Genomic DNA, 15,898 nt, shown 5'->3' on the forward strand with positions numbered 1-15,898 from the left:
ACACAAAAACATCCTCGATCTATGATATTTTGATCGAATTCCCGGTGCGATTTAGCACTTGGTCTCCTCCATCTCCTATGCTGCAGGTTCGATGGAGACATGGAGCCCACGTGGCACAGCTTCACGTACCTGCTGCATCTTACGATGGGCTCGCTGGAACGCTTCTGTTGAACACACGATACACTTGGCCATCCAACAGCACTCAAAGTGTGCTTGGTATTATTCTATGTTTAAATGCAAGAGCACATTTTTCATCCCTATGAACCCAATATTTCCATACTTAAAGTTGTTCCTCTCGGGATTTTGGCCATTGGTACGACAATATGCAAAGTGTTATACTGCCATTACATTAATGGTTATATTAAGACATTACAACAGAAAAATGGCAGTAAGAGATTTGCAATTGGGAATTTAATGCTGAAAAGCAAGTGGGAAATCCAAACAAACCAATGTGAAATGGATCAGTACATGTCATGTTAGAAGGTCTCACCGAGCACACTTTGAATGGACCTTTCACGAGACTCTCGGGGCAGCCCGGTGATGGCCGTACGCACGCTGCGTCTCTGATGCCTTGCCTCCAGGAGGGATCTATCAAGCGCAGTACAGAGCAAGGGTATAAGGTGTGCACTCTCATGCTTTGTCTTCTCACTCTTAAGTACAATGTGTGGATGACAGTTTTGAAGCTATTAGACGAACAGCAAATGTGACATAATCTGCAAGCACACCGCAGTTTACAACCATGTGTTGTCATGATGAGTCTAATGAAAACAGAAAATGGATGGTGAAGTCGCACACTGACCGGGACCGATGTATGCAGTGAAGCTTCAGATTCACCGTTCCTACCGTCTCTGTCCGAAACCCATAGCGACTCAGTCGTTCACCCTGGGAGGAAAGGCAAATTACCTTAGAGGTTAGGAAACCCTCCAGGACAACAGCATGTTCGAGGAAAATGAGAAGAACCTGGAATGTGGAAGGAATCCCCACATACGAGACGTCTTCCAGCACCGGAGAGCCACCGATGAAGAACCGTCGGAGTGATGAGACGAGGTTTTCCGCCTGCAGAGGACGCCATGCTTGACACGACATCTCATGGAGGCCTGGTGAGGGGCAACACCTCAGATTTTGATGTTTGACTCCGTGTTGTTGGTTTAGAGCACAGGCAAGTTAGTGATGTAATATTGGAGGTTTTTTTCCTCCTGTTGATTCAAATGGAAGTTTTTGGTTGCAAAAAAAGCCGTTTCTATGTCACACAACATAATGTAAGTTAACAAAAAACGCATGAAGCAGGATCTCATTTGCATAAGCTATCACCTGTTTGTTCTGATCTGAATATATCGCTTCTGCTCTTGAGATCCCAGAGTCAAATCACATTCACATATTCACATTGTCTATAAATACTCTTGTAATTCATACATGTGTATTGATGTCTACCAATGTCCTCATCCTGCATGCAATGATGCATGAGATTCTTCATGAACCCTTTACCAACACAGCGATCATAAAATACATTGTATTTGTGACGATCGAGATATACCTGGAAAGGTAGGCAGGTAAAGGTATGTGTAACCCTCAGTGCGATGCCTTTGCCAAAAGTCGAGTGAAAGGACTTCAACGTAGAGAGCAGGCCAGTCAGAGAGGGTGCCTGTTAAAAGGAATGAAGAGGGAGGCGCAAAGAAATGAGATATAAAATTCAGTTTGTACTATGGTGAATTGTTCTAGTCACCAGGACGAGTGATGCAAAATGATACTGCATTTGGTTCTGATGCCAAGGTTATCAATGACGGAATGTCGTGAGCACTATGTTTAACTGGGACCAAGTCCGTGAAGATCCACAGTGGGCGGAGGTCCGCGTCCGCGATGGGACCGAGTCTGCGGAGGTCCGCGTCCACGATGGGACCGAGTCTGCGGAGGTCCGCGTCCGCGATGGGACCGAGTCTGCAGAGGTCCGCGTCCGCGATGGGACCGAGTCTGCGGAGGTCCGCGTCCGCGCTGGGACCGAGTCTGCGGAGGTCCGCGTCCGCGATGGGACCGAGTCTGCAGAGGTCCGCGTCCGCGATGGGACCGAGTCTGCGGAGGTCCGCGTCCGCGCTGGGACCGAGTCTGCGGAGGTCCGCGTCCGCGCTGGGACCGAGTCTGTGGAGGTCCGCGTCCGCGATGGGACCGAGTCTGCGGAGGTCCGCGTCCGCGATGGGACCGAGTCTGCGGAGGTCCGCGTCCGCGATGGGACCGAGTCTGCGGAGGTCCGCGTCCACGATGGGACCGAGTCTGCGGAGGTCCGCGTCCACGATGGGACCGAGTCTGCGGAGGTCCGCGTCCGCGATGGGACCGAGTCTGCGGAGGTCCGCGTCCGCGATGGGACCGAGTCTGCGGAGGTCCGCGTCCGCGATGGGACCGAGTCTGCGGAGGTCCGCGTCCGCGATGGGACCGAGTCTGCGGAGGTCCGCGTCTGCGCTGGGACCGAGTCTGTGGAGGTCCGCGTCCGCGCTGGGACCGAGTCTGCGGAGGTCCGCGTCCACGATTGGACAGAGTCTGCGCAGGTCCACGTCCGCGATGGGACAGAGTCTGCAGAGGTCCGCATCCGCGATGGGACCGAGTCTGCGGAGGTCCGCGTCCGCGATGGGACCGAGTCTGCGGAGGTCCGCGTCCGCGATGGGACCGAGTCTGCGGAGGTCCGCGTCCGCGATGGGACCGAGTCTGCGGAGGTCCGCGTCCGCGATGGGACCGAGTCTGCGGAGGTCCGCGTCCGCGATGGGACCGAGTCTGCGGAGGTCCGCGTCCACGATGGGACCGAGTCTGCGGAGGTCCGCGTCCACGATGGGACCGAGTCTGCGGAGGTCCGCGTCCGCGATGGGACCGAGTCTGCGGAGGTCCGCGTCCGCGCTGGGACCGAGTCTGTGGAGGTCCGCGTCCGCGATGGGACCGAGTCTGCGGAGGTCCGCGTCCGCGATGGGACCGAGTCTGCGGAGGTCCGCGTCCGCGATGGGACCGAGTCTGCGGAGGTCCGCGTCCGCGATGGGACCGAGTCTGCGGAGGTCCGCGTCCGCGATGGGACCGAGTCTGCGGAGGTCCGCGTCCACGATGGGACCGAGTCTGCGGAGGTCCGCGTCCGCGATGGGACCGAGTCTGCGGAGGTCCGCGTCCGCGATGGGACCGAGTCTGCGGAGGTCCGCGTCCGCGATGGGACCGAGTCTGCGGAGGTCCGCGTCCGCGATGGGACCGAGTCTGCGGAGGTCCGCGTCCGCGATGGGACCGAGTCTGCGGAGGTCCGCGTCTGCGCTGGGACCGAGTCTGTGGAGGTCCGCGTCCGCGCTGGGACCGAGTCTGCGGAGGTCCGCGTCCACGATTGGACAGAGTCTGCGCAGGTCCACGTCCGCGATGGGACAGAGTCTGCGGAGGTCCGCATCCGCGATGGGACCGAGTCTGCGGAGGTCCGCGTCCGCGATGGGACCGAGTCTGCGGAGGTCCGCGTCCGCGATGGGACCGAGTCTGCGGAGGTCCGCGTCCGCGATGGGACCGAGTCTGCGGAGGTCCACGTCCGCGCTGGGACCGAGTCTGCGGAGGTCCACGTCCGCGCTGGGACCGAGTCTGCGGAGGTCCGCGTCCGCGATTGGACCGAGTCTGCGCAGGTCCACATCCGCGATGGGACAGAGTCTGCGGAGGTCCGCGTCCACGATGGGACCGAGTCTGCGGAGCTCCTTACACTACAAAAGTCACACTTGTGTGCATTTGTTTTGTATCATATTGCAAGCACGAGTCACAATGTTTTATCCCTGGATATAACATACCCCACAACTAATGATGCTCAGTCAAAAACTCACCTTCGCTCTCTGTGAAGCACGCCTCGATGGTAAACAGAAATGAGAAAAACGCAGTGTTTTCCTGTGGAAGAGTTGGAGATTTCGAAGATATTTTGGAGTTTTGTAATCATTTCAGCAGATATCATGTGTTGGTCACTTAGTCAATCACTCGTATGCTAAATGACCATTTGACCATTATCACCATTGATAAATTTACATACCCTTTCATATATGTTCATGGTTAAAGTACATTTCTGTATTTCAAGACAATTGCATTGTCTGCAAGTTTAACAGTTCCTTTCTGCTCACTGTAAATGAATCAATTTCCTTTTCGTTTTATCCATGTCCAGATTAGTCAAGCTCGCATGAGCTCCATTATTAAATAATGTACATGCAGGTTTACCCGGCGTTTCCCGGTTGATTGTTTTTGATGGGGGCCAAAAACACATTCCCACACCCACAAAGGAATGGGGTCAGTGATCATTTAGTATTACCTTTCACATAGCTACAAAGGCTTAAGCACTATAGAGCGATCAATAAAAAAAATAAAAACATCAAACTTTTTTATTTTATTTCAAATTTTCCAAAAAAATTTCCCAAAAACACTCCATGGCACACAAACATGAATCTCTGAAAGTTTGACGAAGATCCGTTTAATCATCAGCTTCACATACACACACACACACACACACACACACACACACACACACACACACACACACACACACACACACACACACACACACACACATACACACAGCATTTACCACTACACCAATTTCACACACACTGCATTTACCACCATGAGTTCAACATTTCCTGATATACTGTTGTGGGCCGGGGGATCGGTGCCGATGAACGACCACTAGGTGGAGGAGTCTCCCACCGAACACCCGGAATGTAGGTCGTGACTCTCGAATAAGTCCGAAGGTCACGGGTCCCTTCGCGGACCGTGGTCGCCAATACTGCGACAGCGTGGGGTAGGGTTAATTGCCTAATTTCAATATACCTAAGTACCCACGTCGTCCAACTATCGGGGAAAACCACACCCTCGGCCGACTCTGTCCGGACCGAGTCGCAGGTACCGATTCAAATCCGGCGTAACCAAGTGGAGTTACAAGAGCCGCGCCGGTCCCAATGAACAATCCACGGCACAAACGGCCCTACCAATTTGCAACACGCACCATGCTTGGCCAATGGAGGAAAGCACAGAAAACGAGCTGGTACATTTAACACGGGGGGGGGGGGGGTATTTTACAATATTAATCGGGGCGGGGAGCACACAGAGCAGAGTTATCACTAATAAAAGGCAGGCAATGTACAATCAGCAAGGAAAAAGCACTTAACAATTCTACTTGCAGGACGGCGCCCCACACACGCACACACACACACACACAAAATGGACCTCGTGGGTCTATTTTCGGTAGAGCCGGGTACCTCCCCACCTCGTACAGTTTCACCGGACCCGCACTTGTGGAGCTCGGAGTCTGTGGACGGGAACGGGGATCCCAGCTCGAGCGCTCTAACACAAAACAACACGGTGGGACTCGAACCCACGACCCAGACCAAGCCGCACTCGCCACCAAGACCGCAGACCGCAATCGCCACGATCCTGCAGAACGCAATCGCCACGATCCTGCAGAACGCAATCGCCACGATCCTGCAGAACGCAATCGCCACGATCCTGCAGAACGCAATCTCCACGATCCTGCAGAACGCAATCGCCACGATCCTGCAGAACGCAATCGCCACGATCCTGCAGAACGCAATCGCCACGATCCTGCAGAACGCACCCTTCTCTGCCCAACACTGGTCCAGACAACCACTCTACTCTTCTGAGGTGGGAGGGATCTCTTCTCCTCCCACTCGCCTCCTGATTGGACGAGGGGTTGTCGGATGACTCGTGGTCACCTCCTGATTGGCTGGGGCGTGCGTGTCATGCTCGCCCTTCGCTCATTGGCTGGCGGAAACGGTCCATGGCCTTCCTTGGGACGGAGCCTCGATCTGAGGCGTTGGAGGCTCCGCCCACGCCTTCAGCCAAAAACACGTGGGCAATGGCGACCGGTCGAGTGCGGGACGGTGGCATTGTTGTTGTGGATGTAGTAGTAGTTGTTGTTGATGAGGAAAAAACCGAGCTAAAAAATAACTCGTAGCGCACACATGTAATTGCCATGAGACAGAAGGAAGGATTCTAACTATAAACACATACTTATCGAAATAACTAAACTACAGGGACTCTGACTGTCTGTGTGCACAAGGTTTCCAAATCAGTAACAATAAATCGTTACATTAACTTGGAAACTTGATAACTATTTAAACAAAACAGAATCAGTCATGAATCATAATCTCACTCGTCTCGCCCTGAAAGGGATGCAAGACTGTGTGTGTGTGTGTGTGTGTGTGTGTGTGTGTGTGTGTGTGTGTGTGTGTGTGTGTGTGTGTGTGTGTGTGTGTGTGTGTGTGTGTGTGTTCTCTATAGTTTTGCTTTTAAAATGGTTTTCTTTGCCACCGCTTGTCCATTCAATGTGAAGGGGCTCCCCGTGAAGAAGGGACTTTAAAAATAGGACAGACTTCCCATGGAGACGATTTTTATGGCTAACACTGACGTCATAGGTCACATGGTATGGCATTCATATTGGATTAAGGAAAAATTTCGACATCATTTTCTCTAAAACCGCTCACCAATTTTTTTTTAAACTTTGCACATGTCATCAACTCCCCATGGGGTATATCGGGTGATAACGATGACATCACCAGAGAATTGGTATTCCAGCCATAATTGGTTTAATTGTAATTCTTATCTGAAACTTCACATATCTGATATATGACCCGATGTGAAGGCGCTGTCACACCTTGACGTTTTAGCCAGCAATGGCAACGTATAAAAATGTATGTAAAACGTTGCCGTACGCTGAAGTTTTGAGGTTTTTTTTTAAAGTTTTGGTCATATTCATAACGTGTTGGTCGTATGCATAACGTATTAGTAACGGGCACAGAACGTTTCGTTGTCTTCTAGATAACTTATACCAACGAATGCTTAGCCTGTTGTCGGCGTTCACAACCTATGCCCAACGATTGTTTAACTTAGGCATAGCGCGCTGCACGTATCGCCGACAAACTCGTGGCGTTCTCTGTTAAAAACCTGCCGCACGTCGATTTAAATCATAACCGCTTGAAAATTGGAAGTGTCAACATCGCATTCACACCTTGACGATTTAGCCAGCGTATGCCGACCTATGAAAAATGTGTCTAAAACGCTGGCACACGTCGAATACGGTATGGGTAAGTTGTGTATACATTAGGAGCACGCTGAAAAACAATGAAGTATGCCGTCATATTCCGTGGTACGTCTAGTACGTCGTGAAATTTCAAGCATGCTGAAAATTTAACGACGTACTCGCCGTATGGCTCACAAGTTCCGCATACGCTGGCAAAAGTTCTCGGCACGCTCCGCGATCGTTATCACATGTCGGACACACGTTACTTGTAAGTTACTCATAAGTCGAAACACGTCGAGGTAATGTTTAGCATACCCAAATCTTAATTTTTAACCTATGAGTAACGTGCTTTGAACCTATGTGTAACGTATCTCAAACGCACATTGTCGTATGTAGACGAATTTGATTGATGTCCTCCGGACGACCACAGAACTTACTGAACGTGTTTCTAACTTGCATCTACCGTATAATGGCGATTTGGCAGCGTTTAGGGGAATTGGTATATACAAATGGGCTTCACAAGAGGAACCCGTCAGTGTTCCAGACTCCATGTTGAGTAGATGTCAATGTCAGTAGTATCAGTAGTAGTAGTATAAGGTGAGCGTGTCAGTAGTAGTAGTAGTAGTAGTAGTAGTAGTAGTAGTAGTAGTAGTAGTAGTATTGGTAGTAGTAGTAAGTCCATGTCAGTAGTAGTAGGTGAGCGTGATGGAGAGGGTGTGGGTGATTATGTTTCCTCGTTGCATCCACGAATAGGAGACTACTTTGCACCATTGTTCGATGTTTTTTCCGGCGAATTTTTTTTTTCTCATTCCCACGATGAACTACTTTTTTTGTTTCAGTTTTTAAAGTATTCAAAACGACTTGGACAAATGCATAATGTACTAGTAATGAACACAGAACGCTTCGATAACTTATAGATAAGTTATACCAATGATTGATTAGCGTGTTTTAGGCGTCCACAACCTATGCCCAATGATAGTCTAACCACTCTAACGTATGCATAGCATGGCAGCGTATCGTCGACGATTACGTGAGGTTTTCTATTCATCGACTGCAACTTCACTTTTAATAAATGCCTGTCACTCACCTATTGTTTTTGGACGCTGGCTCATGCCAGGCTCAAGCGGATCCCTGTAGAAGGTGTACTGCTTGGTTATCCTTGGACCCACTCTGGCTAGCAGCTCGTCGAACATCACTGGGGGCATTCGCAGGAAGTTGATGAAGGATGCATGGTCCTCATTCCAGAGTTCCACCATGAGCTGTCATATATGCCGTAATGGCATTGCCTCCCGATCCATGGTCTGACCCAGTTCCTTCTCCTCCGTTCACGTCTTCTTCTCCCGGCTCTATTGGCACGCAACTGGTGCAGTGTCAACTCGATGAGGTCATGTTGATGTTCGAGGACAGGTAGGTATTGTTGTCTCAGCCTTGCCGTATCCTCCATTTCTCGGAATGACATGGACATGTACTCACCACGAAGTCGAAAAAAAAAAAGACGGGTTCCTCCTGCGAAGCCCCTTTTTATATACCAATTCCCCTAATCGCTGCCAATACGCCATTATACGGTATCTGCAAGTTCGAAACGCGTTCAGTAAGTTCTGTGGTCGTCCTGAAGACGTCAAATATGTCTACATACGTATTTGTGTGTAGGACATGCTTTACAAATAATTCCCAAGCACGTTACTCATAGGTTATAAAGAAGTAATGGGTACCCTAAACATTACTTTGACGTGTTTCGACGTATGAGGAACTTTCAAGTAACGTGTTGCGAAGTGTGAACAACGTTCGTGTAGCGTGCTTACAAAACGTTACTCATCGCTTAGAAATAAGTTTCGGGTACGCTAAACATTGCCTCGACGTGTTTCGACTTTTGAGTAACTTACAAGTAACATGTGTCAACGATCGCATAACGTGCCTACAACTTATGGCCAGCGTAGCGGAACGTGTGAGTCATACGCCGTCATACGTCGTAAAATTTCAAGCATGCAAAAATTTGAGGACAACCCAAAAGTACAACGTTTAAAGCCAGCGTACTACGACATGTGGCAGTGTTTTTCAGCGTGCTCTTAATGTATACAAAACGTACCCATAACGTATTCGACGTGTGCCAGCGTTTTAGACAATTTTTTTCATAAATCGGCATACGCTGGCTAAATCGTCAAGGTGTGACAGCGGCTTGAGTGAAGAATTAAACTTATGACGTTCATCAGCCATGTCAAGAAACGATGTGACAGAATGGGGTGCATGGATGATATGGGTGTATGGGCCATAATAGTGGTGTGTTCTGTTAACAATGGTATTTTTGTTCAGAATGAACGTGTCAGGCAAGTCTCTGCACTTTACGAGTGCCGTTCGAGTTACACTCGCCAGAGAAGAAGCCATTGCATTTGGTTCCGTTTGTTTGTTACTTGCAAAAATCGAGGATTTTTCAAGTGCAGTATATTGCTTGGTCACGTGTTATTCAGTCTGTCTGTACTGTATGTCTGTCTGTCTCTGTTTGTATGTCAATTGCCTGCAAGTCACAATTTCAAACTGATGTTCATGAAACTTCACCTGGTGGGGATCGTCATAAGCAAGAAGGCTATTTGTTTATGAGATCACAAGGTCAACAGGTCGACATCTGCCAAAGGTCAACAACGTTGTCAAAAGTTCTAAAATCATCAATTTTCAGTTGATTAACCTGAAATTTGAAGAGGATTTGCACATAAGGTCATTAAATTCAACCACAAATTATTTTTGAGGTCAACTGGTGAAAACAGGAAAAACCAGATTAGATCTACGGCTTACTACAGGTACCATGTCAACCTGTTTCATGGTCAGGTTGTCGGCGACTAAATCATCTTTTATCTGAGGAGCTTGTGAACATGCTGAGTGGGGATTTTGTGGGTCTGGGTGCTTGGGAGAATCCTGAAGAGTTGTGGAATGCCTTCAAGACCACCATCCTTGATGTTGCCCGTAGATGTCTTGGAACTCATCAGAGGGCGAAGAAGAATTTTCTCTTAAGGGACACTGGATACCATTGACCAGAGACGCAGGGCTAGGCTTAATGGCAGAGTTGAGCTGTTCAACGAGCTGAGGCATAAAATTGTACATGCGCTGAGAGTGGACAAGGAGGCCGATGTGCGAGTAATCTGTGAGCAGGTAGAGCATCACCTGTGGTCAAGTAATTCTCGTCCTGCTTACAGGGGAATCTGCACATTGCGTTCCTCCAAACTGGTACCTCGGTGTACTGCAGCTTGAGCAGAGGGTGGTGGACTCTTGACAGAGGAGTATGAAGTGAAGGCCCGCTGGGCCGGTTACTTTGAGCGGCTGTACCAGGCTGATCCATCAGCTGTTGAGTTGGTTGTCAGGGGTGTTACAATCTCTACTGCTAACCTCCAATCAACTGTGATCCACCGTCGTTTGTGGAAACAGGCTGCGGTGAACCGGTTTAAATGGGGTAAAGCTCCTCGGATCTGTGGCATGCATGCTGAACTTCTCAAGGCTGGTGGTAATGTTGTACTCATGTCATTGCATACAGTTTTGTGCTCTGCCTGGAACAAAGGCATCATCCCAACTGACTGGAAGAGGGGCCTTGTTGTCCCTCTCTGGAAAGGGAAGGGTGATCACCAGGATTAGAACTACTGAGGGGTGACGCTGCTCTCGGTGCTGGGCAAAGTCTTTGCTCAGATAATTCTCGATAGGGTTCGCCACCATCTGCTTGAGCACCAGCACCCAGAGCAGTCAGGCTTTTCCACCAAAGAGGTCAACGATTGACCGTATCCTTGCTCTTCAGCTCATCACCGAACATAGACGAGAGTTTTGGCAGGGGTTACTTGCACCCTTTGTTGATCTCTGCAAAGCGTTCGATTCAGTGAATCGGGATGCCCTCTGGAGGATTCTTGGTCTTCCTGGGGTGCCACCAAAACTGATCAATCGGATGTCTGAACTATACTCTGGTACTGAGAGTACTGTGAGATGTGACATCATCTCCAACTTATTTACAGTTGTTACTGGAGTTTGTCAGGGGTGTGTACTGGCCCCCACACTTTTCAGCGCTTGTATGGACTGGATTCTGGGGAGGATATCGGAGAGATCAAGCTGCGGTGCATCGTTTGGGAATGTTAAGATCTCTGACCTTGATTTCGCAGATGATGCAGTCATCCTTGCAGAGACTCTGGATATCCTTTTGGGGGCCGTTGAGGTGCTGAATGAGGAGACAGAGCCGGTGGGATTACAGGTTTCCTCGGACAAAACGAAGGTCCAGGCTTTCAATGACATCTTGAATGTTGCAAATACAAGATATCTTGATATATTGATATTACATTGTAATATCTTGATAACTCAAGAGTGTGTGTATAAAGTGTCTATATTTGTTTAACTCAAGAGTGCATGTATAAAGTGTCTATATTTGTTTACCTCAAGAATGTGTGTATAAAGTGTCGATATTTGTTTAACTCAAGAGTGTGTGTATAAAATGTCTATATTTGTTTACCTCAAGAGTGTGTATAACGTGTCTATATTTGTTTATCTCACGAGTGTTTGTATAATGTGTCTATATTTGTTTACCTCAAGAGTGTGTGTATAAAGTGTCTATATTTGTTTACCTCAAGAGTATGTGTAGAAAGTGTCTATATTTGTTTACCTCAAGAATGTGTGTATAAAGTGTCTTTATTTGTTTACCTCAAGAGTGTGTGTATAATGTGTCGATATTTGTTTACCTCAAGAGTGTGTGTATAAAGTGTCGATATTTGTTTACCTCAAGAGTGTGTGTATAAAGTATCTATATTTGTTTATCTCAAGAGTGTGTGTATAAAGTATCTTTATTTGTTTACCTCATGAGCGTGTGTATAAACTGTCTTTATTTGTTTACCTCAAGAGTGTGTGTATAAAGTGTTGATATTTGTTTACCTCAAGAGTGTGTGTATAAAGTATCTATATTTGTTTACCTCAAGAGTGTGTGTATAAAGTATCTTTATTTGTTTACCTCATGAGCGTGTGTATAAACTGTCTTTATTTGTTTACCTCAAGAGTGTGTGTATAAAGTGTTGATATTTGTTTACCTCAAGAGTGTGTGTATAAAGTGTCTATATTTGTTTACCTCAAGAGTGTGTGTATAAAGTATCTTTATTTGTTTACCTCATGAGCGTGTGTATAAACTGTCTTTATTTGTTTACCTCAAGAGTGTGTGTATAAAGTGTTGATATTTGTTTACCTCAAGAGTGTGTGTATAAAGTGTCTATATTTGTTTACCTCAAGAGTGTGTGTATAAAGTGTCTTTATTTGTTTACCTCAAGAGTGTGTGTATAAAGTTTCGATATTTGTTTACCTCAAGAGTGTGTGTATAAAGTGTCTATATTTGTTTACCTCAAGAGTGTGTGTATAAAGTATCTATATTTGTATACCTCATGAGCGTGTGTATAAAGTGTCTATTTGTTTACCTCAAGAGTGTGTGTATAAAGTGTCTATATTTGTTTACCTCAAGAATGTGTGTATAAAGTGTCTATATTTGTTTAACTCAAGAATGAATGTATAAAGTGTCTATATTTGTTTAACTCAAGAGTGTGTGTATAAAATGTCTATATTTGTTTACCTCAAGAGTGTGTGTATAAAGTGTCTATATTTGTTTAACTCAAGAGTGTGTAAAACGTGTCTATATTTGTTGATCTCACGAGTGTTTGTATAATGCGTCTATATTTGTTTACCTCAAGAGTGCTTTTATGAAGTGTCTATGTTTGTTTAACTCAACAGTGTGTGAATAAAGTGTCTATATTTGTTTACCTGAAGAGTGTGTGTTTCATGTGTCTATATTTGTTTACCTCAAGAGTGTGTGGATAAAGTGTCTATATTTGTTTACCTCAAGAGTGTATGTATAAAGTGTCTATATTTGTTTACCTCAAGAGTGTATGTATAAAGTGTCTATATTTGTGTACCTCAAGAGTGTGTGTATAAAGTGTCTATATTTGTTTACCTCAAGAATGTGTGTATAGAGTGTTTATATTTGTTTAACTCAAGAGTGGATGTATAAAGTATATATTTGTTTACCTCATGAGCGTGTGTATAAAGTGTCCATATTTGTTTACCTCAAGAGTGTGTGTATAAAGTGTCTATATTTGTTTACCTCAAGAGTGTTTGTATAAAGTGTCTATATTTGTTTACCTCATGAGTGTTTGTTTAAATTGTCTATATTTGTTGTCCTCATGAGTTTTTGTATAAAGTGTCTATATTTGTTTACCTCAAGAGTGTGTGTAAAAAGTGTCGATATTTGTTTACCTCAAGAGTGTATGTATAAAGTGTCTATATTTGTTTACCTCAAGAGTGTGTGTATAAAGTGTCTATATTTGTTTACCTCAAGAGTGTGTGTATAAAGTGTCTATATTTGTTTACCTCAAGTGTGTTTGTATAAAGTGTCTATATTTGTTTACCTCATGAGTGTTTGTTTAAATTGTCTATATTTGTTGTCCTCACGAGTTTTTGAATGAAGTGTCTATATTTGTTTACCTCAAGAGTGGATGTATAAAGTATCTATATTTGTTTACCTCATGAGTGTTTGTTTAAATTGTCTATATTTGTTGTCCTCACGAGTTTTTGTATAAAGTGTCTCTATTTATTTAGCTCAAGAGTGTGTGTATAAAGTGTCTATATTTGTTTACCTCAAGAGTGTATGTATAAAGTGTCTATATTTGTTTACCTCAAGAGTGTGTGTATAAAGTGTCTATATTTGTTTACCTCAAGAATGTGTGTATAAAGTGTCTATATTTGTTTAACTCAAGAGTGTATGTATAAAGTATCTATATTTGTTTACCTCATGAGCGTGTGTATAAAGTGTCTATATTTGTTTACCTCAAGAGTGGATGTATGAAGTATCTATATTTGTTTACCTCATGAGCATGTATATAAAGTGTCTATATTTGTTTACCTCAAGAGTGGATGTATAAAGTATCTATATTTGTTTACCTCATGAGCGTGTGTATAAAGTGTATATTTGTTTACCTCAAGAGTGTGTGTATAAAGTGTCTATATTTGTTTACCTTAAGAGTGTATGTATAAAGTGTCTATATTTGTTTACCTCAAGAGTGTGTGTATAAAGTGTCTATATTTGTTTACCTCAAGAATGTGTGTATAAAGTGTCGATATTTGTTTAACTCAAGAGTGTGTGTATAAAATGTCTATATTTGTTTACCTCAAGAGTGTGTATAACGTATCTATATTTGTTTATCTCACGAGTGTTTGTATAATGTGTCTATATTTGTTTACCTCAAGAGTGTGTGTATAAAGTGTCTATATTTGTTTACCTCAAGAGTGTGTGTAGAAAGTGTCTATATTTGTTTACCTCAAGAATGTGTGTATAAAGTGTCTATATTTGTTTATCTCATGAGTGTTTGTATAATGTGTCTATATTTGTTTACCTCAAGAGTGTGTGTATAAAGTGTCTATATTTGTTTACCTCAAGAGTGTGTGTATAAAGCGTCAATATTTGTTTACCTCAAGAGTGTATGTATAAAGTATCTATATTTGTTTACCTCATGAGCGTGTGTATAAAGTGTCTATATTTGTTTAACTCAAGAGTGCATGTATAAATTGTCTAGATTTGTTTAACTCAAGAATGTATATATAAAGTATCTATATTTGTTTACCTCATGAGTGTGTGTATAAAGTATCTATATTTGTTTACCTCATGAGCGTGTGTATAAAGTGTCTTTATTTGTTTTCCTCAAGAGTGTGTGTATAATGTGTCGATATTTGTTTACCTCAAGAGTGTGTGTATAAAGTTTCTATATTTGTTTACCTCAAGAGTGTGTGTATAAAGTGTCTTTATTTGTTTACCTCAAGAGTGTGTGTATAATGTGTCGATATTTGTTTACCTCAAGAGTGTGTGTATAAAGTGTCTATATTTGTTTACCTCAAGAGTGTGTGTATAAAGTGTCGATATTTGTTTACCTCAAGAGTGTGTGTATAAAGTGTCTATATTTGTTTACCTCAAGAGTGTGTGTATAAAGTATCTATATTTGTTTACCTCAAGAGTGTGTGTATAAAGTATCTTTATTTGTTTACCTCATGAGCGTGTGTATAAACTGTCTTTATTTGTTTACCTCAAGAGTGTGTGTATAAAGTGTTGATATTTGTTTACCTCAAGAGTGTGTGTATAAAGTGTCTTTATTTGTTTACCTCAAGAGTGTGTGTATAAAGTTTCGATATTTGTTTACCTCAAGAGTGTGTGTATAAAGTGTCTATATTTGTTTACCTCAAGAGTGTGTGTATAAAGTATCTATATTTGTATACCTCATGAGCGTGTGTATAAAGTGTCTATTTGTTTACCTCAAGAGTGTGTGTATAAAGTGTCTATATTTGTTTACCTCAAGAATGTGTGCATAAAGTGTCTATATTTGTTTAACTCAAGAGTGTGTGTATAAAGTGTCTATATTTGTTTAACTCAAGAATGAATGTATAAAGTGTCTATATTTGTTTAACTCAAGAGTGTGTGTATAAAATGTCTATATTTGTTTACCTCAAGAGTGTGTGTATAAAGTGTCTATATTTGTTTAACTCAAGAGTGTGTAAAACGTGTCTATATTTGTTTATCTCACGAGTGTTTGTATAATGTGTCTATATTTGTTTACCTCAAGAGAGCTTTTATGAAGTGTCTATGTTTGTTTAACTCAACAGTGTGTGAATAAAGTGTCTATATTTGTTTACCTGAAGAGTGTGTGTTTCATGTGTCTATATTTGTTTACCTCAAGAGTGTGTGGATAAAGTGTCTATATTTGTTTACCTCAAGAGTGTATCTATAAAGTGTCTACATTTGTTTACCTCAAGAGTGTGTGTATAAAGTGTCTATATTTGTTTACCTCAAGAGTGTTTGTATAAAGTGTCTATATTTGTTTACCTCATGAGTGTTTGTTT

General features: G+C 44.1%; 1 protein-coding gene across 4 annotated transcripts in view; it reads right to left on the minus strand.

Moving 5' to 3' along the window:
- Positions 1–15,898, minus strand: part of MKS1 (MKS transition zone complex subunit 1) — a 54,221-nt gene continuing 38,323 nt past the window's right edge. For 2 of the 4 annotated variants that reach the window (XM_085876834.1, XM_085876832.1), the window contains 5 exons: positions 3,819–3,879; positions 1,535–1,642; positions 800–1,097; positions 491–588; positions 1–164 (listed from right to left, as the gene is read on the minus strand). In XM_085876834.1, coding sequence (XP_085732960.1) covers positions 76–164; positions 491–588; positions 800–1,097; positions 1,535–1,642; positions 3,819–3,879 — 654 coding nt within the window. In that variant the 3' untranslated portion in view covers positions 1–75. Of the gene's footprint in view, positions 165–490; positions 589–799; positions 1,098–1,534; positions 1,643–3,818; positions 3,880–11,132; positions 11,202–15,898 lie in introns of all 4 variants that reach the window. The other 2 variants (XR_015057039.1, XM_085876833.1) reach the window with 2 other exon arrangements.

The sequence above is a fragment of the Eptatretus burgeri genome, chromosome 4 (assembly GCF_056783735.1).
Source record: "Eptatretus burgeri isolate ZD-2024b chromosome 4, Ebu_testis_v1, whole genome shotgun sequence".
Taxonomy (NCBI): domain Eukaryota; kingdom Metazoa; phylum Chordata; class Myxini; order Myxiniformes; family Myxinidae; genus Eptatretus; species Eptatretus burgeri.